The sequence below is a fragment of the Delphinapterus leucas genome, chromosome 7 (genome assembly GCF_059928025.1).
Source record: "Delphinapterus leucas isolate spDelLeu-1000000601 "Yukka" chromosome 7, BTC_Dleu_Yukka2, whole genome shotgun sequence".
NCBI lineage: Eukaryota > Metazoa > Chordata > Mammalia > Artiodactyla > Monodontidae > Delphinapterus > Delphinapterus leucas.
The window spans coordinates 38,653,654-38,677,452 of record NC_143135.1 but is presented as its reverse complement, the minus strand read 5'-3'; the positions used below and the strand labels follow the sequence as shown (position 1 = coordinate 38,677,452).

Genomic DNA, 23,799 nt, shown 5'->3' with positions numbered 1-23,799 from the left:
AAAAGAAATGATAGCAGAGTTCCTTTGTTCCAGAAATATTTTAATACAATTGTAGTACAGTTATGAAGTCACATTCAATCCACTGAATATATTCAAGGTATTAATAAAAATATTATACATCTTTATTAACTACCTTAACATAATTAAAGTATTTGGTTCTTACAGATGAGACTAACTGCCATATTTATTCATATTTGCATTGCTAGTCAAACAGCATGTAAATCCATGGATTATGGTAGTGGGGCTTGATTCCTTTTTGATCTGAAGTCTAAGTATCAAATTTAACGTTTTCTTTTTTAAATGCCACATGAATCCTAGAAAGAACAGTCAACCAATTTAAGGCAGATATTGAAACTTTTACACATTAATTTGAAAAGATAAAAGAATACTTTATCAAAGATCATACATGCCTTAACATTTAGATACCTACAGATTCTTATAAAGGCAGTAATAAAAACATCAGTGCAAGTTCTACATTGGGTTCCTCAGTAGAGAAAATAATAGGTTCTTCGAGTAAACCATTATTTTCAAATCCCAAAACACTGCGAGGGTAAAAAATTCTTTTGGTGTACGACTTAAGCATAACTATTTTTACTCAGTAAAGATAGGTATAAAACACTGTGATTATACATAAAAATTAGTGTCTTGGCTAGTTTGTTTAAACTTTTGTTTCAGATTTACTTTAATGCAAGCTTTAAAAAGTGTTTTAAAAAAACATTTAAAAATTTACTGATAGTAAGTAGTGCAAAGAGGCGCCTCTGTCATTTTTTGTTTGTTTTTGGTAAGGACTGAAGATTAGCGTTCACAAAGAAATAACTTATATTTAAAATATATTTAACGTGTGCTTTTTTAATGACCAAAGAAGGCACATAATGAGTTAAATTAAGAGAAAGATTACCACTTGTTTTGAACTCTGGTTAGCTATACAGAGTGTGTAATATACATTTTTGGTTAAAAAGTCCATATTTCTTGTAACTGAAAAGTGACATCACATTTTCTAACTCTACTATTTGTATAAAAGACACTGCTATAACAGATTGCAAACAGGCAGTATACACTGAGTCCAAGTTACAGTGACCTTTTACCAAGACAGTACTTTTTTTTCTTTTTTTTCTTTTTTTTTTTAACAGTGGCTAAGTGACAATTCATGGAATGGAATTAGGTCTTAAAAACAAGTGAAAATATCTAGTACTTCTTCACATTTGCAAAGCTACTTACACACTTTAAGGAAATGTTAACTGTATGTGGAAAAAGCAAATAAACAGCGGTGTTTTGATCTGCCTTTTAATTAACTTATTAAATAGACAACACATTTTAATATAAAAAAAGACATTCATATATCATATGGGGTTTCCTACAAGTGGACCATTAGTGTTAGGCACCAAAAATTTCAAGTTTTTTTTTAACCTGTCCCACTGATACATTCTCAACTCTTCTTTGTCTGCTCTGCAGGTATCACCATTTACATTAAACATTTGCACAGTTTATAAAAATTCTGTTCTGGGCAACTGAATCGGAGATTGTCCTTCCTTTCTTGGTATTTTTCATTGAATATTTTGTCAGTTATCTCACAGCAACTAGATTGCTACAGTCTCTTACCACTTAAAAGTGAATTCCTATTCTAGCTATGAGAATTAATATTATATATACCTATTTATCCAAACTAAACATAAAATTATGTGTGAAGTTGAATGAATAATAAAAGTGAACCCTGTTCTTAATGGTTACTATAGAATGATTTCAATCATGTCCCTTATGATTCTAAATCTCATTATATTAAGGAAAGTAATTCATGCGAATGTAAAATGTTTACAAAGGTAAGTAAGACAGTGTACAAGACAAACTGTGCCATAAAGGTCTACATTAAAATTTAGTCTGGACCCTAGAGTTCTTGTCCTGGGCCTCTTGTGAAGAGTCTGCCCTACTCGTGGAGTTCTTCTACCGAACAGGAATGGACACTTGAGGGAATATTTTCTCTCGTTTAATGAGGGGTGGAGTATAGATATATGGAGGTAAAATTACTAAACTTCAGTTCACCCTCCTGGGAATAAATGTAGGATTATAATGGAATGATGGAATATAGTGTACATCTATGTTGATTAATCTCATTCAGTTACTGGGCAACGAAAACATAAAACAAATGGCTGATGTTTAAATAACTAATAAGTCACACATCTGAAGTACAGAAAATGATCTATCTGTGGGAAAAGCATTAGTAAATTTACATTAATTTCTTGTCTTTAATAAAAAGGGAGTCAAAACTACTTACTATTAAGTCAGGAAAAAACTCAGAATGAAGTGCCAGAGAAGCGTATGAAGTTAAGGCACCATTATTTACAACTTCAGTGATTGGCACTTATTCTGAAAAAGGTTTTAAAGACATGAATAATAAAAAGCAATGTTATTTTCCCCTACTTCTATAAACTACTTAGTAGTTCTTAACATAACTATTTATTATTTGTGCTTTGCTTTTCAGCCCTGTGAATAGCAGCTGCATTTTATGGTAACACCTGCACCTTTCCTCTCCTTTGGTGTTTGTGAACATACACAGTGGTAAAGGCTGTAAAAGGTGCAAAACAGGAAAACAAACATGCTATGTCTGTGTAAGAAACAATGCAAAATAGATGGTTGAACTGACAATACTATCAGACCACACTAAAGCTATTACTCAAGAAAGGATTAACTCCTTCACCAACTCAAAGTCTTTTTCAGGACTTATTATATATTAAGTTTAGGATTTACAGCATTCTATACAATGACTTTAAAACAGCAATGGAGTCAACAAATTCATAAAAGTTAAGTAACTGTTGGTCCAACAGATGTGTTGAAATGCAGCAAGTACATTTACTTTATAATTTCTGTCCAGTATAAAAATATTATACAAAGTTCACATGTGTCTGCACATGTTTATAACTATTCTTGCTTCCAAAGCTCAGAAATTCACTAGCTTACAAATAGGTTGCTGCAGTCAGCTGATACCACTTAACTGTCTCTTTGCTTAAGTTGAAATCTTTCAAAGGCAGGGTTATTCCACCCAAGAAAAAATTCTCCCGCAGAGATTCTGCACTGAGTACACTTAGCTGAAGTTCTCTCTGTCTTAGGGTTTCTTTGCTATATCCACTGTACACAAGCTATAGCAAAGGCAAAAAGAAACAGCAGATTACAAATTATTTATTTGTCCGGTTTCTAGGATTATTTTACATAAAAACATAAGTGAGATTATTAGTCAAAGAGTGACTACAACTAATGACATTGATTATGACATAGCTGGTAGAATATGTCTCATACTTTAGATGCACATTTTGTATTTCAGGAGTCTTGGATTGTATTATGATTCCTCTGAGTGTCTGACAGGAATGCACAAAGCAGAAAATTATTATTAGCTAAAAACTAAAAACATGGTTTTTCTGAAATGGAGGTATGGGGAAGGAAAATTACATGGCAGCCTGCCTTAAGATAATTTAATAGATCATCTTTAAAAGAGAAATGGAAGGAAGAGAATGGAAGAAAAAGAGAGTAGAAGGAAGCAAGTTGGGATAGTGTAATTGTAACTATTTTACAGAAAGTGAGGGACTAAAATTTCCTTTTGTTGTCTTTATTCTGTTGGATTTTATATACCATGAAGTGATAATTTCTGATTATCCATAATTCAGTGCAAAATCACCAATTACAAATGTAGTTTATAGCAAATCTGGAGTGTTGTAAGGTTATTCTCTTTCAAACACTGCATGCAACACAATTTTTTTCTTTTCAAGAAAGCCTCACCATAACTTCTGAGCAACATCTCCTTAATCTAGTTCTCACTGTTTGACTAAAAGAACTAAAAAAATGACCACATTTCAGTTTCTTGAAAGTATAACACTAACTAGAAGAAAAGCCTCTACTACTTTTTGAAAATAATACCAATTGGTCTTCTCCAAACATTTTATATGCTTTTAAAAAGGGCTGAAAGGGTATTCTGTGGTTTTAATAAATTTATAACCTTGATGAAACTTCAGAATTATTTGCTTCCAAATCTCTATCCAGACATTTTTGTGTGGATATAATGTTAATGTACACAAATAATGTGGTTATTATCCCAAACTAGTAGTTGACTAAGGGTTAGCGCATTTTAATAGATTAGTAAATTTGTAAGTTGACCATGAGTGACTCAGCAAAGTCACAGTTCTGCTCCCCACTGTTCAGCTGATGTTTCGCTTACTGCTTTCAGTTCAGATCACTCTATTTTACAAGAGTTGTTGACAGACTAAGACAAATTAGAAGGAGGATGATTTTGAAACTACCTCCTATCAAACCAAGGTAAAGGTCCTGAAGATGTTTCAACAGAATAAAGAGGAAGGGCATTTGAACTTCAGTTATCTCAAGGGCTGCCATGTAGAAGTAAGAACAGAGCATTTGTGTGGTTCCAAGAGGTACAACTGAGACATACAGGTGCAAACTAGAGGGAGTGAAGATTTCAGCTCAGTAAAGAAAATGATCTGAGAGTTGGAGCTGCCCAAAACAAACTGGATGACCTGGAAGTATTTCAGCACAGATTAGACATCCACTTTTTGAAAGGGTTTAAGCACTAGAAGGGTAGTTGAATAATGGCCCCTAAGATCTTTTTAAAGCCTAAGGATCTATGATCAAAGGTTCAATTCTGCATCATTTTGTTAAATACCATTGGACTGCTAGTGGTTTGCTTTACTAGTACAATAAATAGTTCAGCTACTGATAGCTAAAAAATTTTAATTTAAAGTGCTTAAAATTAAAAATCTTAAAACAACAAATCTAGGATAACTTACCATTTCATTGAATGTCGGATTCCTAGTTTTTCGTGAAATTTTGGTTTTACGTTTGGATGTTTTGTGGGTATCTGGAAGTAGGTATGTCTTGACATATGGATTTGGGTCAGCCCCATCTTCAGTAACCTATAAAGAAAAGCATTCCCTTAACAGTAATGTTTCCTACCAAGGTATAGGTTTCCTCTACAATCATCATTATTTGTAATCACTCACAAGATCTTTGATGTGCATCACCATGATGAAAAGAGTGCCATTTCGGTAAGAGACAGATAATTTCACTGCTCCTCCTATTTGGCCTGGAGTAGGACTGAAGGAACCTGCATCTGAAAATATAAATATGTTCATCTTTATTTTATGTTGCTTGCAGTGGCTCAAGCTGCAACAAAAGTTTTTGCTCTAATTCCAGGACCATCACATGTTGGAGAAAAGAAGGTAAGAACCTGGTAGAACATTGATACACACTTCTTTAGTAATCACACTCCATTAGGAAAATTATGTTTATCCAGAAATCAACTAGCTTAGAAAGAATACCCTCCTCTCATTCTCACTGTTTACAGACAGTAACCCCACTGTCACTCTACCACATCCATCGAGAAGTTACAGACTTGCAGGTCATAGGGGAGTCATGAATTATCAATAAAGAGAAAAATATTCTCACCGGCAGACCTAGCTACTCCTTCAGCTTTCTCATCACGAAGTAAAGGGTGGAAAAAGGTACAAACAAGATCACACTAAGGTGGAAGAGGGAAAAAAAAGACTCATTAATTTAAATACTATGCAGCACAGAAAAAAGTATGTTATTATTTTTCAGTTAGGATAGTCACCTCTGCTACATCCGTTGAAGCACTCATCAAACTCTGTAAATAACTGTTTAACTCAATTTTTCTTTTGGCTGCTACATCTTTTATGTGTGTTCTCCCTAGAACCATCCTATTAGGAAAGCTACAAAAGAAAAAAAGGAGTGGAATTTAAATTATTTCATCTGGGAGTATTTATAGAATCAAGTATAATACTTAGAAGTATTCTTTTATACACTTAAATACAAAGTGGAGTCTTAATTCACTATAAAGTTATTTTTGGATTTCTTTCCCAAGTACTAGAGACGAAACAGTTCAAGTATATATTATCCTTTTATGACCTTGGTACAAAACGTACATTGCTAATATGCATATGTATTACTTATTTCTACTCAAGATTAATCATTCACAAATTTGCAGATCTTATCCTCCAAAATAATCATTATTCAATCAGCCACAGCTATCATTGATACCAGTAAAATCCACAAATGCCACAGGGCTCAAATCAAGTTCACCTTAACTCTGCTTATTTTGGTGGCAGTGGTGAAATGAGACTGCACATGGAAATAAACTCTGATACCCACTTTGCTGCCTCATTTTCAAAATCTAATCTTGAGAAGAATGGGAGCAATTCAACACAGGACATCTACTGGTCATTAGCTACCTTAAAAATTGAAGGTTTCCAAAGGGTATCAAATACAAACCTAAACACTAACATTTTGATTAGTGATCAGTGCCTCAGTTTATTGTTTTTCAGAGGAGCTCAATATGGCCGTAATAGATTATTCCTGCAGTGATTTAGAAAGCTAGAAATTTACACAAACATGTAAACTTAAACATATTTTAAGTTTAAGATCTTAATCATTCATTCAAGAAAAACTCAGTTCCTTATGTCTAGTACTGTGTCAGGCTCTTGTGATACAAAGGAAAATTAGCTGCACACGGTCCATAGTACAGTATCTTACACTAGCTTAACACAAAGCTTTTGACCTATACTTGGTAATAAAGAAATTGTTTCCTATAAAACAAGATTAATGTACAAGGATGAGAACATACCCTGGTAACTTCCAAAGTGGAAAAATAATACTGAGCTTATTGTGAAGTTCCTGAAACTCATCAAATGTCCGGAACACAAATGATGGCTCAAGCTGTCCTTCCCTCAAAATTCGGACTACGTAAATCTGAAAAGAAATCACACCCCTGACACGTTAGATTTATAATATAACCTTTCTTGATAGACAGTTTTCAGCTTGACCATTATATGTACCAAGTGCTTTTCACTTTGCAATATATATGTCACCAACAGGAAACAGCAAATATAAAAGTCAAGGTATTTATAGCATATCTAACTACATTCTAAGAGTAACCTTCTTAACTATTGTCTAAATAAATAAGAACTGGAATGTGAAAGTCATTCTATTTCTAGGGTTAAATATAAATGTCCTTCCAAATTTGTAAGTGTAGTGCATTTTCAGTGAAAATATTAAGTTAGTTCATTTATGAGAGCAAATGAGAAGGCAAAACTTAGGGCGACTGGGAGATGGGGGAAAACATGTCTTACTGGATATTTACACTATCAATATATTATAAAGTACTTAAAGAGTAAAATGCTGGTGCACAGAGAGTCAGATATATCTGCAGAAGACCAGAAATAAATTCAGGGATATAAACTTACTTTATTTAAAGGTGGCATTATAAATCATTGGGGGGAAAGAATGGACTATTCAGTTAAATGGTATCCTAAAATACTCAGTAAACATAAAAATTTACTAAGAATAGGTAAAAATCAAAATAGTGAAGTCACTTTTAAAATCTAGCAATTTGTCAAAAATTTAAAGGCTGACAGTGCTGTACAGTTATCCAACAAAAATATTAGCACAAAAATAACAGCAAAAAAGATGATAATGCTATACTATTTGGGGCAGGGGGAGCACACTAAAGATCCTGTTTTTGTTCAAAAAACCCAACTTTATGTACATGTTTTACAATCATCCCTGGAGAGTGGAATGAGAACTTAGATTTTTACTTACGTGCTTCTATATTGGTTGAGTTTGTTACACTGAGCAAGGTTTACCTTTGAAATTAAAAACGAAGATAAGGAAGGAGAAAAGCAAAATAGCACCACCCTTTCAGTCTTGTCTCTGAAAAGAAGAGTATCGTTTGTCCTTCATGCTTCTGGAGCAAATTTACCAAGAAATAAACACCAAAAAACAATTAGGGATGCTCCAAGTATACTTATTAATTTTTGGACCATCCATGGAAGAAAGAAGTATGAAAAGAACAAATGCTTGAACTTTAGCAGAGTCAGTGAAGGAAGTAGGAAAGGACAAAAATAATGCACACATGAGTGTCTATAGATACAGAACCAAACTTACATAATGTTTATCTGGGTTGTACTTCTTATGGTAAGTGAAAACAGAGACTTCTTTGATTCGACCATCTTGTCTAAAAGAGTATGTTTTGGGTGAAAATGAAAGGATGGGCTCATCATTGGAAGGAAGACCAGAAAAACGCAACTGAGCAAGGTTGTGAATGAAGAAGTTAAACTTTGTGGCAATGCTTCCCAAACTTGATTCAATCAGCCTACGAGATAATCAGACAATGTGTTAACATTAAAGTTCATAAGAAAACATTCTCAATTATTTTAACAATAAAAGATGAAAAACACTTTTATTCATTTAAAAATATTGAGTAGATTCTCACTTTGTCAAGGAATGAGAATCAAAAAGAGAGTCAAAAAGTAAAGGTCAGGGAACCTCACACAAAGGTTTTTGCCTTGCTATGGAACTGAATGTTTGTGTCCCCCAAAATTCAAATGTTAAAGCCCCAACCCCACAGGGCCTTTATGGAGTTAGTGTCCTTATAAGAATGACTTTCTTCCTCCTTTTTCTTCTCCTCCCTCCTTCATCTTCAAGCTTGAACCCTCACCAGGAAGCAAATAGGCTGGCATCTTGATCTTGGACTTCCCAGGCTCCAGAACAATGAGAAGACTAATTTCCTTTGTTTAAGCCCCTTGTTTATGGTGTATTGTTATGGCAGGTCAAGCCGACTAATACTTACATGCCTGCTTTATAGTTTTGCCCAGGGGAGCCAACAAATCTCAACAAAACAAAACAAAACCCATCAATACCTAAATTATCAGGACTAGTTTGGAAGGCTATATAAAAGTCAGCTTCCTTCAATTCAATTCAGCCCAGACTCTTTAGACTAGGGAAGTCCAGTCCAGTGTTTTCTACCTCTTCTCCACTGAGAGGAAGAAGGCAAGAGAAAAAAGAAAGAAAAGAATATGAGCTCATGTGCTCCTCCCTGCTGTGGCGTTTAATGAGGTGGTACCACTAGTCTGTGACCAACCTGGTCACCAGACCTTTAGAACATATTTGCCAGGAAGATCTGCTTCTAAAGTAATAATCACAAGTTCAAATGCCACTTATTGGTACATGTGTTTCAAGTACTACATCATATAACAACAATTTACTACAGCAGTGACCCAGAGTTCACTGTTTAAGCACTTATGGTATCCATGAAAATTGTTATGGCAGAATCCTGAAAAATACATTAGTAGAGATATCATTTTAGAAAAAAACCTTGTATGTGATACTGTAGAAAATATGTTTTGCAGAAATGATTCATAAATGGGATGTTTAGAATTGAAATCATATACTAAATAAAACTTGAGATCTTTTTTTTTTTTCCCCCGGTACGCAGGCCTCTCACTGTTGTGGCCTCTCCCATTGCGGAGCACAGGCTCCGGACGCGCAGGCTCAGAGGCCATGGCTCACAGGCCCAGCCGCTCTGCGGCATGTGGGATCTTCCCGGGCCGGGGCATGAACCCACTCTCAACCACTGCGCCACCAGGGAAGCCCCAAGATGATATTTTGAGAGAAGTAAATTTTTTTTTTTTGGCCGCGCCACACGGCTTGCTGGATCTTAGTTCCCCAACCAGGGATTGAACCCAGGCCACTGCAGTGAAAGCACCGAGTCCTAACCACTGGACTCCAGGGAATTCCTGAAATAAATGTATTTTTTAAAGTGCTATTGCCGATGCTTCACATTTAATCAGTAAATAAACTTTTGATAAACCTATTTGCTAGTACTGTGAATCACAATTTTTTCCTATAAATCAGCATTTTAATATATATAGCATTTGTTTAAACTAAGGAAAACAAATCAAGGTTAAACAGTGTGTGCCTTCTCTAATATACTTAAATATACCTTACCTAGTAAAGAAAATTGTAGCTTCTGCATCTGTAGTTTGGGGTTGAAGTGCATCTCTAACATATTTCAAATCTTGAATACTTGTAAGTTCTGGTAACCCTGAAGGAATCATCTTTAGAAAGGATAAAAGGTTTGTGAGTTAAATTTTTTAAAAGTCTGTTCCTCACCCCTCCCTAAAAGCTGGCCAAGTAATCAGAAATAAAGCAAACAAACCAAAACAATCACAGTTTTAAAGAGTCTGTTAGTGTTTTAGGGACTGATTCTCTCATAAATAAGAAAAATCTTGGCCAAGAAGATCAATCATTGCAAGTCACAGCCAGTTTATGGAATAAACGCTGTGAAATCCAGGTCTTTTGTGTAGTCCTCTGTTTCTACATCAATTTCAGTCACAATAATCATAGGGATTTTTTTTGGTTTGTTTTTACTTAATATACAACCAGAAAAGCACGGAAATCTTAAAAGTACAGCTTAATGAATGTCCAAAATTTGAATACATCCAGATTAAGACATAAAACATTTACCAGCATCCCAGATGATACTCTCAGGGTCCCTTCCAGTTACTATTACTGCTCATCACCAGGGTACCCACTCTATCTAGTGACTTATTTTTTTATTTTATATAAATGGTGTCTGGCATATTTCACATGGCAGCAATTTAAAAATATTTCGGTAATAATATGACACTTGAAACTACAATAAATTATATTCCAAAAATCACAAAATATCTATTTTTAGATACTGAAACACAGAACCATTCATTTAAAATTAATTAAATGCTTGTAAAGAACAGAGTACCAGTGAAAGCAGGTTAAGAAAGAGGTTTGTTTGCTTTCTTATCAAGTTGTAGGCTTGACAGCAGAGGTCCACAAACAACTGGAAACGAATGGTGGGCTTCTCACCCCCATTAATGACATATGCCATATCAGAGGTCAGCACAAAAGGAGCCCGATCCCTATTTAAAAAGAAAGTACATACAAAATATTATTTACAGAAGATATTCAAATAAGTGCTATTGCTATTACATGGCTATTGAACTAAAGCTATCTGAGCCATAGCAGTTTCTAAGTGGGTAACTTAGTATCAGGCAGTTCTGAATTTGCATAATTCTTAAAAATTCACATTTCCCCAGGAAAGCCATCATATAATCTCCTTATTTAGGTAGAATTTATATATATTTCCAAGGTGATATTTATCAATCCACCCACAGCCAAACAGAGATCAAATATTAGTTACAAACAAATATAGAGAAAAAATTTGTACTCGTTGCCGTTATATAAATGGGAACATTTCTAATAGGTACCACTAACTAGATAAAATAAAAAACTCATTTCAAAGGTTACACACACATACTCATTCTTTCTGTTACATGGTAAAGTCATCTTTTAGAGCCTTTTTCATCCCTAGTTACGCTCAAAGGGAGCTTACAAGGCAAAGAACAGCAAGAAAAAAAGCAAAGTTTGGGGCATTAACTTGGTTTTTTTTGAAGTTGATTTTTTAAAATTGTAGTTGATATACAATATTATATGTTACATGCATAATATAGTGATTCACAATTTTTAAAGATTACACTCCATTTATAGTTATAAAACTGGCTATATTCCCTGTGTTGTATATCCTTGTAGCTTATTTTATATGTGTACAAGTATATCCTTGTAGCTTATTTTATATGTAATAGTTGGGGACATTAACTTGTGAAATAGGAAGTGCCTCTATTTTCTTTAGCAATAATAACAATATTAGTACCTTTTGAAGCTACCAAACATCTGTGCGTGGCCCAAAAACTTTCCAAAGTCAATGTGAAACATGTGTCCTGTGCTTCGAAGCATTATATTGTCATTGTGTCGATCACAGATACCTAAAACATAGGTGGCTACACAGCATCCAGCACAAGAATAGATAAAATTCTCAGAAGCCTATAATAAAGATACAAAATTATCTTAGGAAAAAGATTATTTTTAAAGGAGGCAGGGTAACAAAGATTAAAGTAATTTATCACTCGTTGAAAACACTATTATAATCCACTTTCTCAATAGCTTGTAAACTGGGTTATGGTAGCAGAAGCCAGTTTTTCAAAAGCAAACACCCTTCTAAAGGTGGTTATTGCCCCTTCTCTCTAGCTTTTGTCTTTCAACAAACAGGTAGAGATCCTGTCAGTCCCTACTTAGGGTACACTCTGCCTTTGACCATCTTTTAAGCGTCATGTTTGTGGAACCCTGCTCTTCACAGGCTCTGCTACTTACCACAAGTGGTAACATTGGGACAAAGATTAATCTAAATAAAGGAATATTTTTTCCCCTTTTGTGGCTTGTAGGAATGGCATGTGTAAAGAAAGTAAGCTTATATCTTTAAACATCCAATAATATAATGAATGTGTCTTGTTGTCCATTTAGTGACCCCTTATGTGTCATCTGCAAGTTTCTCAAAGCTGGAAGACCTTCTTTCACTTTAGTCCTGCCTGTCCTGGGGATTAAATTAATAATATAATATCACAAAGAAGGATACAAGTTGCATACAATGAGTATTTGTAAAGCAAATACTAAAGCACATGCATTTAGTTTATTCTCAAGATATTACATTTCTGAACGGAACAGTCATGTGGCTCTACAGGTCCATGTGATTCATTTTATTCCATAGCCCCCTAGAAATCTTTAGTGGTGATGATGATGATGACGATAACAGCATATGTTTACACAGCACTTATCACAAAACCAGGCATTGTACTAGTCTCTTTCTACACACACACCAGAGTATATGTGTGTGCGTATGTACATATTAAACTCATTTAAAATGCCACAACAAAACAATGATGTAAATACTATTATTACTGCTATTTTACGTATGAGAGAAACAAAAACAGAAAGATTATTTGCCCAAGATCACATCACTGTTAAGTAGCAGAGCCAAGATTCAAACCCAGGCAATGAGATTCCACTATGTTATATTCCCTCTTACTTAGCAAAGCACACAGAAGAGCCAAGTGCATGAAAGCCATTCAAAGTATGTTACTTGACAATTATTTTGGGTCAAATAACTTATTCAGAATCACAGAGCCAATATTACTGTAAACAAATATTAGCTTCTTTCCCCAAACCACGAAGAATTAAAAAAAGGGAGAGCTCTTAAATAGTGTAAAAGACCAACAAAGAACAAAATTCCTCTACTTTACTTTCATAGGTCAACAGATAGCATTTGTACGTGTCTATCTGTAAATACGATACATTAATGATTTGACATAAACTAAGATCTCATTAAAACTGAGAAAAATTCACAACTTACACTAAATGACTAGTCACCAGAGCTGGAAAATGAAAGTACTTAAGACCTATGTAACACATTTTTGACGGTAATTTAGAATACAGAGACTAGCTAATCACCTTTTCATATTCCTCTTCAGAGGGATTGTATTTCCTCAGCCACTCTGCAAGTGGTTTATCTTTAAAGGATCCAGTCACACCATATTCCACTTGGATTTTCCTGAGGGTATCTGAAGCAGGAACTAGCTCCACCATGCCTTTAAAAACAAAACATTAAGATATGTGAAAATGTCTCCCCCCCCAAATTTATAGCTTTTGATGTTTGACATAAGATACCAGCTAACAATCAACATTTAAAAAAAAGTCAACTCTGGCAGCCCATGCTAGAAAATGTGAGAAATCAAAATTATTTTTTATTTTCATAAGTACCCAAGATATAGGGCTTCCCTGGTGGCACAGTGGTTGAGAGTCCGCCTGCTGATGCAGGGGACATGGGTTCGTGCCCCGGTCCGGGAAGATCCCACATACCGTGGAGCAGCTAGGCCCGTGAGCCATGGCCACTGAGCCTGCGCATCCGGAGCCTGTGCTCCGCAACGGGAGAGGCCACAACAGTGAGAGGCCCACGTACCGCAAAAAAAAAAAAAAAAAAAAAAAGTACCCAAGATATAAAACTGAATTTGACTATTTCAGACTTTGTCTGTACATCCATGTGCTACCCACACAAAGAATAAGAATAACAACTTTAATTGCAAACTAGATAATACTGACCTCATCAATAAAGTTACTTACAAGATATATGCTGTCCCATTTTGCACAAAAAACTTTCTCTAGTCATGTACTTGGGCAAAATAAGAGTGTTTCAGAGTACATTAAGCCCTTTCAAAGGGAAGAACAGATGAAGATTGTCTTTGTGATATGTTTGAGTCTCAAGTACATGTTTTGTCTTCCTTACTGAAATGTAAATGCTGTGCTTAGGTAGAAAAATCTCAAAAATATGTTTTTAAAGACAAAATCCACATAGAGAACTGTACTTTTTGTTTAAAAGAAAGTATTATGCATGTTGGAATATATACAAAATAGTCTCAGAAAGGGAATTCCCTGGTGGCCCAGTGGTTAGGACTTTGCATTTCCACTGCAGGGGGCACGGGTTCGATCGCTGGTTGGGGAACTAAGATCCCGTGTGCCGTGTGTGGTGTGGCCAAAAACATTTTTTAAAAAAGAATAAAAAAATAGTCTCAGAAAGCTATGTAAGCAGTTATATTTTGGGAGCAGGCTGCCTAGGAGGTGTGGGAGAAAACTAAGATTTACATTCCAATTTATTCTATTATATGCTATATGGATATTTTACTATGTGCATATATTTTTTATATATTTTAAAAATTAGTTTTATATATTTTAACAAATCAAGGAGATGCACTGTTATCAAAATAAAAGACACAGACACAGAGACCTGCTTTGAAGAAAGGACTGGAAATAACCAAGAAGGCCAAGTCCTCCAGGCCATCCCAAAAGAAAGCATGCAGGGTCAGGCTGTAATCCTAGTAGACTGGTCACACATGGCAGAGTGAACTCATCTGGATCCTTTGTGTTGTTTTGGTTACATTATCTGGTTTATAGTTCACAGTGACATCCTTTTTCAATGAATACCTGCATCTTGATTCTACGAGTATGTTTAATCAAATTTTTAATATACAAATTTCTAATTTCATTATCAAACATACACATGTAGAAATTACTGTGTACAAAACAGTGGATAAACGTTCATAAATATACAAAGTACTACCATCCCCTGAGGGAACTTAAAATCAATCTAGCAGAGATGACACAATGTCTGGTAAGTATTAAGGACAACTGCTGAGTCTGGAGAAGGGAGGATTACTATAAACTAAGATGTTTGTTAAAAACTTCACAAAGGGGCTTCCCTGGTGGCGCAGTGGTTGGGAGTCCACCTGCCGATGCAGGGGACGCGGGTTTGTGCGCCGGTCCAGGAGGATCCCACATGCCACGGAGCAGCTGGGCCCGTGGGCCATGGCTGCTGGGCCTGCGCATCCGGAGCCTGTGCTCCGCGACCAGAGAGGCCACAGCAGTGAGGCCCGCGTACCGCAAAAAAAACCCAACTTTACAGAGGATGTGAATGTGATTTTTCATTTGAAAAATAACGACACAGTGAGATAACACGAGTGAAAAGCTTTAGTACAGGGCAAATCACAAAGTAAGCACTCAACCATTAGAAACAACATAAAAAGAGGGAGTTGACTGCCTACAAAGTTACATAGAATTCCATAAGAAGAAAGAAGAGTTCAACTATATGAAATAAGTATAGTGACAGAAAAACTAATCCAGTGAAATGGTAGGCTCTTGTTGATGAATGAGGAATCTTGCTTGATAAAGTGACTTCCATCTTATAAAACTTATTGTCATGCAAGCATTTATTAGGGCTACTCATGAGTTACTATATAAAACCAGCAAGAATTCTTAAACTGACTTGATTTCCCTTTTTTTGGCTATACCACGTGGCACGCAGAACTTCCCCGACGAGGGACGTATCCTATGCCCCCTGCAGTGGAAGCCTGGAATCTTAACCACTGCACCACCAGGGAAGTCCCTGACCTGATTTCGTTTTGACAAGATAAAGTCTGCACATCCTTACCTATGAAAGGAAAGCGATAAGGCTGAGATCATAGTGTACCAGCACCAGGACCCTTAGAGCAGGTGCACTCTGAGCTAAATTCAAGGAATAAAATAAGACATAGCTAACATATTTACCTCGATCTCTGCCAGTTGAGAGACATTTGAAAATTACCATCCTCAGATCTAGCCCTTCTTTAAGCCAGATCTTGTCCATAATCTTTATCATTTGTAAAGCTAACATATCTTGCCGAAGATCTTCACCAACCTTGAAATCAAGGAAACAAAATGAAACTTGTACATTTTCAAAAGACTTAATAGATTACATATAATAAAAGGGGGGGGTGTGTGGGGAGGAGGGAATAGTGAAAAGAGTAAAGAATAAGATGAACAGAACCACATTTTTATTCTTCTGCAGCATTCTAGAGAAAGTTACTTAACCTCTTCATGTCTCAGTTTCCTGATCTGTACACTTTAAAAGGTTGGGTTTTATGGTATGTGAATTATGTTCAATTTTTTAAAAGGGCAATATGGAAGATCTTCGTGTTGATCGAAATATTTCATATCTTGACTGTATCAATGTCAACGTCCTAACTGCAATATTGTAGAACAGTTTTGCAAGATGTTACCATTGGGGGAAACTGAGTAAAGGGTATACAGGATTTCTGTGTAATTTGTTAAAATGAACTACAGTGAACTGCAAACTTCAATACACAATGATCTCAAATTAAAAGTTTACTTAAAAAAAAGTTAGCTCTCCCCAAATGAATTCTAACTGGATCACATCAAGTTTTCATTTTCTTTTTAAATTGGATAAGTTTAAAACACATAACGATGAATACATTTTTGAGACTGGCCAAGAAAATTATGGAAAAAAAGAGGTGATTTGCCTTAACAAATATTACAACATATAAAATTACTGTATTCAAACAGATGATACTGTTTTAGGAAAAGGCAAATACATCAACACAATAAAATGGAATCTAAAACCAGATCTGAGTATATGGGAACTTGCTATAGACATATCAAAGGTGGTTCAAGAGAAGCTATCTTGATGAACCTCCACTAAATGAACTCACTGAATTAACTAAAACTCTCCATTCTTTCTTAAAAATAATACTAATTGTGATCACAACACACAAAACTTTGACTGGTAATAGACTACTCTAAAGTACTCTACTCCTGCTGCTTCCCACAGGTAAGTTACACGTTTCCAAAAAGAGTGCCCCTCTCATAGTTTTGCAATATTGCCCTGCACGTCTCTAGGGCATACCATTTCACCTCCAGGTGAAAGGCATTACCTAGAGCTATGATGTACTAACACTTAACTAGCATGGCCATATACAGCAGCTCTAGCCCAGAGTTGCATTTATTACCAAATCCATTTGGGAACAGTTTATCTCAGTAATAATTTTTCACAGTTATTCAATTTAATTAAATTCTAAATAAACAAAATTACTGTTGCAATTTTGAAAAATGAATTTGAGAAAAGAAATTTTAAATTACCAAAAAACAAAATCACCTTTCTCTGCTCACCTTAAACATGACATTAATTTCTTCCCCCATTGGATCAGCATTCACCATTGTGACTTTCAGGGGCACAGCATTAGAACTGAAGAAGGAACATGACTACAAATACAATATGTTAAGCATTAGAATGATAACACTGAAATAAAGACTGAAAAAAAATTTTTTTTTGTCCAAGGCATTTCTCCTTTCACTTTTTCCTTTGAATTAGGGCAAATGAAATAACGCACATGAGCTGCTTCTTAGATTATCTGGCAGATAAGAGGTATATAAAGATACTTTTTGAAACTTAAACATAACACATTGTCTAAGCAGAGAAGCAATACCTTAAAAACTTGAGACAAAAACCATTAAAAATTTGAAATATTATGACACTTTAAAAGTGTTATAATCCTTCAACAAAGCACAAAATTTTGTATATGCTTATCTTTCCTCTAAATCAGTAAGATTTGGAATGAGATCTCTACTTCTATTCATGGTACTAGTAAAATTAATAATTAGCCATGGGATCAAATAGTGACACTAAATTGAACAATTTCGTTAGCAAAGATCAAGTCTAATATTAAAATTAAACTGGCTAAAAAACTAATTTAAGAGAGCGAGAGCAATTTAAAGGAAACAGCAAACAAAATCCAAGGGGTAAATGTAACCCCCGCCACCTCCAGTGACATAATTATACAGCTCAAGCACCCACTCTTATATTGGGTTGGCCAAAAAGTTCCTTCGGTTTTTTTGTTTGTTTTTTAATGAGAATGAGCTACTTGCTGATCTTATTTTTTTTTTAATTAATTAATTTATTTTGGGCTGTGTTGGGTCTTCATTTCTGTGTGAGTGCCCCCTCTAGTTGTGGCAAGTGGGGGCCACTCTTCATCGGGATGCGCGGGCCTCTCACTATCAGGGCCTCTTTTGTTGTGGAGCACAGGCTCCAGACGCGCAGGCTCAGTAGTTGTGGCTCATGGGCCCAGCTGCTCCGCGGCATGTGGGATCTTCCCAGACCAAGGCTCAAACCTGTGTCCCCTGCATTAGCAGGCAGACTCTCAACCACTGCGCCACCAGGGAAGCCCTCCTTCGGTTTTTAAGTAAAGACAAAAGACACATTTTTCATTTTCACCAAGAACTTTTTGAACAACACATTCACCATTTTGTTCCACCACCTTCTGCCATTTTTCAGGCAACTATATAATTCCATCTTCCCAAAACTTTTTATCTTCTTGAGCAAAGAACTGTTCCAGGTGCCTTTTTTTAATACAATAATTTTTTAATATAAATTTATTTATTTTATTTTTGGCTGCGTTGTGCGCAGGCTTTCTCTACTTGCAGTGAGTGGGGGCCACTCTTCGTTGCAGTGCGTGGGCTTCTCACTGCGGTGGCTTCTCTTGTTGCGGAGCACAGGCTCAAGGCACCGGCTTCAGTAGTTGTGGCACTCGGGCTCAGTAGTTGTGGATTGCGGGCTCTAGAGCACAAGCTCAGTAGTTGTAGCACACGGGCTTAGTTGCTCCGTGGCATGTGGGATCTTCCCAAACCAGGGCTCGAACCTGTGTCCCCTGTATTGGCAGGTGGATTCTAAACCACTGTGCCACCAGGGAAGCCCCCAGGTGCCTTTTACAGTCTTCCAGGGAATTGAAATTTTTTCCACTCAGAGAATTTTGTAAAGACTGAAATAAATGGAAATCCGAAGGTGCAATGTCTGGTGAATATGGCGGATGAGTCCGAACTTCCCAGCCAAGCTGTAACAGTTTTTGCCTGGTCATCAAAGAAACATGCGGTCTTGCATAATCCTGATGGAAGATTATGCATTTTCTGTTGACTAATTCTGGATGCTTTTCGTCGAGTACCACTTTCAGTTGGTCTAATTGGGAGTAGTACTTGTTGGAATTAATCGTTTGGTTTTCCAGAAGGAGCTCATAACAGAGGACTCCCTTCCAATCCCACCATATATACAACATCACCTTCTTTGGATGAAGACTGGCCCTTGGTGTGGTTTGTGGTGGTTCATTTTGCTTACCCCACAATCTCTTCCATTCCACATTATTGTACAGTATCCACTTTTCATCTCCTGTCACAATTTGTTTTCAAAAAACAAATTGGGAAATGGGGATTGACATATATACACTAATATGTATAAAACAGATAACTAATAAGAACCTACTGTATAAAAATAAATTAATTTAATTAAATTTTTTAAAAAGTAAGTTACAAAATAGTTCATATAGTAAGGGCTTACTTTTATAAAAACATAGTTCATGTAAGTAGAAAAAGCCTGAAAGCATATAAACCAAAGTGTATCCAGTCATTTTATGTGCATGGGGAGGTTATAAATGATTTTTTTGTCAGAAAAAAAAAAAATGAAACATTTTCATTACGTTTAAGCGGAGAATTGCATGCGGAAATACAGTCAGGGATTTTTTTCGGACTTTCCTGGTGGCACAGTGGTCAAGAATCTGCCTGCCAATGCAGGGAACACAGGTTCGAACCCTGGTCCAGGAAGATCCCACATGCTGCGGAGCAACTAAGCCCGTGCGCCACAACTACTGAGCCTGTGCTCTAGAGCCCACAAGCCACAACTACTGAGCCCACGTGCCTAGAGCCCGTGCTCCACAACAAGAGAAGCCACTGCAACAAGAAACCTGCACACCACAATGAAGAGCAGCCCCTGCTCACCACAACTAGAGAAAGCCCACGTGCAGCAACGAAGACCCAATGCAGCCAAAAAAAAGTAAATAAATAAATGCATCTATTAAAAAAAAGAAGATTTTTTTCGCTTAACTTAGGTGGAACCCAAACATCAAAGCAATGAACATAACCAGGCTGGTGCAAATGATTTTCAACGCTTGATTTGGATATTTTGAGTATGTCGGCTATCTCCCACGTGGTATAACGTTGATTGTTCTCAATTACAGTCTTGATTTGATCACTATCGACTTCAACTGGTCTACCCGACCATGTAGCATCATCCAGCGAGAATCTCTAGCACGAAACTTTGCAAACCACTTTTGACACGTTCTATCAGTCACAGCACCTTCTCCACACACCACATAAATCTCTTTTTGCATTTCAGTTGTGTTTTTACCTTTCTTGAAATAATAAAGCATAATATGCCAAAAATGTTTTTCTTCCATCTTCAATATTAAAATGACTACACAAAAATTCACCAATTTTGATGTTTTTTTTTTTAAATGCTCGCTGATATGACAGCTGTCACAATACAATCTAAGAAAATTGTTTCACATGAAGTTAAAGACAACTAAGCGCTACTAGAGCCATCGTACGGAAAAAAACCAAATGAACTTTTTGGCCAACCCAGTATTTCAATGAAGAGTAGCCATATGTCAATTTAAAAAAATTAAATGTAAGACTCCTTTATGGATAAGTTGTACCCTAGACTTTCAAAATCACAGACACTAATGGATGAATTAATTGGCTGCTTTTGCTGAACTCATGTTAGAGAAAATTCCATTATTTGTGTTACTATTAGCCCAATTAAAAATATAGTTAACTCAATTTTGATGATTACAACTACTTTTTGATGACTCTAAGAAGTGTTATAAACCTTGGAAGACTCCACCTGGACATTCACAAGAGAGGAAAAAAACTGCCTACCTGTGACTGGGTACTTTTACCACTGGAATTACAACATATGCAGCTATTACACCATAGCAAAAAATAATTTCAAGGCAGTAAATAATTTTACACTGCTTTTTCTTTCAGGAATGGTGATTAGATAAGAATATACTGAGATAAATATGGATCTTACACAAACATACATCCATAAGTACTTATAACCAACCTATGCAGATATTATCTGCATTTGCCTTAAGCATACCTGCCCATTTGCCTTCTTCCTACACATTATTTGAAAATGTAATATGAACTTATAAGCATTGTATGTCACCTTAATATTTAATTCTTTTGCCACAAGACTTGGATTGAGAGGGAGACGGCATTTATTTCTTAGAAAAAAGGACTGTACTCGTTCCATACTCCTTTGGAGGACAACCTATGAAAAGAAACCGATACTGTTAAGTACGTAATGAAAATGAAGACCTTTTTATATGACAACAAAAATACGATATGGACCCAATTTTTTAAATGCCCAATTGTCAAATGGTCAAAAAAGTTGTTGCTAAAGAGAGTTAATTTTTACTATAAAAATTAAAATTATAGCAAAGGCTATAAACATAGGGGGGAATTACATATGGTCATATTTAACATATTAGTTAATACTCACTAACAAATAGAAATCAAGCAATAACGAGATGCCAATTTTTATCTAAGAGACAAAAAATTTAAGATAACATCCAGTGCTGGCAAGAAGGTGGGAAACAGATACTTTCATAATCTACTGGTGGGGAGGGAGGTGTATACTGGTAAGTTTTGTTTTGTTATTGCAATCTAATATAAACTATTATAACTAAAAATATACAAAGCTCTTGATTCAATTATTTCATCTGTAGGAATATCCTATGAAGAAATACTAGCACTAGTGGGAAGCAGCCGCATAGCACAGGGAGATCAGCACAGTGCTTTGTGACCACCTAGAGGGGTGGGATAGGGAGGGTGGGAGGGAGATGCAAGAGGGAGGGGATATGGGGATATATGTATATGTATAGCTGATTCACTTTGTTATACAGCAGAAACTAACACAACAATGTAAAGCAATTATACTCCAATAAAGATGTTTAAAAAAAAAGGAAAAAAAATACTAGCAAAGGGGCAAACACTTATATATTAAAATTCATCACAGAACCGTTTGGGAGAAGAAAAATGTATAAACAACCTACATAGAGGTAATAGTTCATAATTTATGCTAAGATACCTTGTAATACCATGTAATACCATGTACTCATTAAGAAACATGAAGTGTAACTATATGTACTTACATGAATTCTCCAACATAAAGTAAAAAAGAAAAAAAGCAATTTACCAAAAAAAAAATCATTGCTGAAAGAAATTAAAGATCTAAATAAATGGAAAGATATCCCATGTTCATGAACTGTAAGACTTAATATTATTAAGACTGCAACATTTCCCAAATCGATCTACAGATTCAACACAATCTTTATCAAAACTCCAACTGCCTTTATTGCAGAAATGGGCAGGCTGATACTAAAATTCACATAGAATTGTAAGGGACTTCCAAACAGCCAAAACAACCTTGTAAAAGTAAAAGTTGGAGGACTCAAATTCCTGATTTCAAAACCTACTACAAAGCTATAGTAATGAAAACAGTATAGCATAAGGAGGGGCATATAGATCAATGGAATAGAATTCAGAGTCCAGAAATAAACCCATATAACTATGGTCAACTGATTTTCAACTAGGGTGCCAAGATCATTCAACAGGAAAGAATAGTCTCTTCAGCAAATGGTGCAGCAACAACTGGATAACCACATGTAAAAGAATGAAGTTGGACCCTTAGCTCATAGAATATTAAAAAAAAAAAAAAACTCAAAATGGATCAAAGACTTTTTAAGAGTGAACCTATAAAACTCCTAGAAGAAAACATAGGTGTACCTCATTGTGACCTTCTATTTGACAACAAATTCTTGGACACGCTAGTAAAAGCACAAGCAACAACAACAAAAAAATAAGTTAGACCATAAAATGTAAAAGTTTTGTGCATCAAAGGACATTATGAAGGAAATAGAAAGATGATACACAGAATGGGAGAAAATATTTGCAAACAGTATATCTGATAGGGGTCTAGTATCTAGAATACATAACTCCAACAATTCAACAACAAAAAGACAAACGAATCAAAAAGGACTTAGAAATTTCTCCGAAGAAGATATACAAATGGCCAACAAACACATGAAAATGTGCCCAAAATCATTAGTCATTAGGGAAATGCAAATCAAAACCACCATGAGATACTACAGATACTACTTCACATCCACTAGGATGACTACAGTTTAAAAAAACGGAAAATAACAAATTTTGGTGGTGATATGGAGAAACTGGAATCCTCATACATTACTAGTATTATACTGGAATTATAAAATGGTGCAGCTACTTTGGGTAACAGTTTCAAAAAACATAGAATTACTATATGATACACTAATTCTACTCCTAGGTAAAGTGAAAACAGATGTTCAAACAAAAACTTATACAGAAATATTTATAGCAGCACTATTCATTAGTGGTCAAATAATAGAAACAAGCCCAATGTCCACCAACTGATGAATGCATAAACAAAATATGGTATTATCTATACAATGGGACATTGTTCAGCCATAAATACACATGCTAAAATATGGATGAACCTTGAAAACATTAGGTTAAGCGAAAGAAATCAGACACAAAAGGCCACATGTTGCATGATTCCATTTATATGAAATGTCCAGAATAGGTAAGTCCATAGAGATAGAAAGCAGATTAGTTCTCACCAGGACCTGGGAGGAGAGGGGAATAAGAAGTAAAGGGTTAGTGGGTGCAGGATTGCTTTCTGTTGTGATGAAAATGTTCTGGAATTAGACAGTGATGGTGGTTGCACAACACTGTGAATGTACTATCAATAACAGCCAATGGACTGTACACCTTAAAGTGGTTAAAATAATGAAGTCTAGTTAAAAAATAACATACGTTTCTATAAAA

General features: G+C 35.5%; 1 protein-coding gene across 9 annotated transcripts in view; it reads right to left on the bottom strand.

The window, feature by feature from the left end:
* The window catches only part of PIK3C2A (phosphatidylinositol-4-phosphate 3-kinase catalytic subunit type 2 alpha), a 104,594-nt gene continuing 80,795 nt past the window's right edge, over positions 1–23,799 (bottom strand). For 4 of the 9 annotated variants that reach the window (XM_089915087.1, XM_022555804.2, XM_089915089.1 and 1 more), the window contains 14 exons: positions 21,098–21,202; positions 17,215–17,307; positions 15,817–15,946; positions 13,171–13,307; positions 11,540–11,709; positions 10,592–10,748; positions 9,799–9,908; positions 7,957–8,164; positions 6,638–6,762; positions 5,609–5,726; positions 5,443–5,515; positions 4,998–5,107; positions 4,785–4,910; positions 1,271–3,131 (listed from right to left, as the gene is read on the bottom strand). In XM_089915087.1, coding sequence (XP_089771213.1) covers positions 2,949–3,131; positions 4,785–4,910; positions 4,998–5,107; positions 5,443–5,515; positions 5,609–5,726; positions 6,638–6,762; positions 7,957–8,164; positions 9,799–9,908; positions 10,592–10,748; positions 11,540–11,709; positions 13,171–13,307; positions 15,817–15,946; positions 17,215–17,307; positions 21,098–21,202 — 1,845 coding nt within the window. In that variant the 3' untranslated portion in view covers positions 1,271–2,948. The other 5 variants (XR_016393814.1, XM_089915092.1, XM_089915090.1 and 2 more) reach the window with 5 other exon arrangements.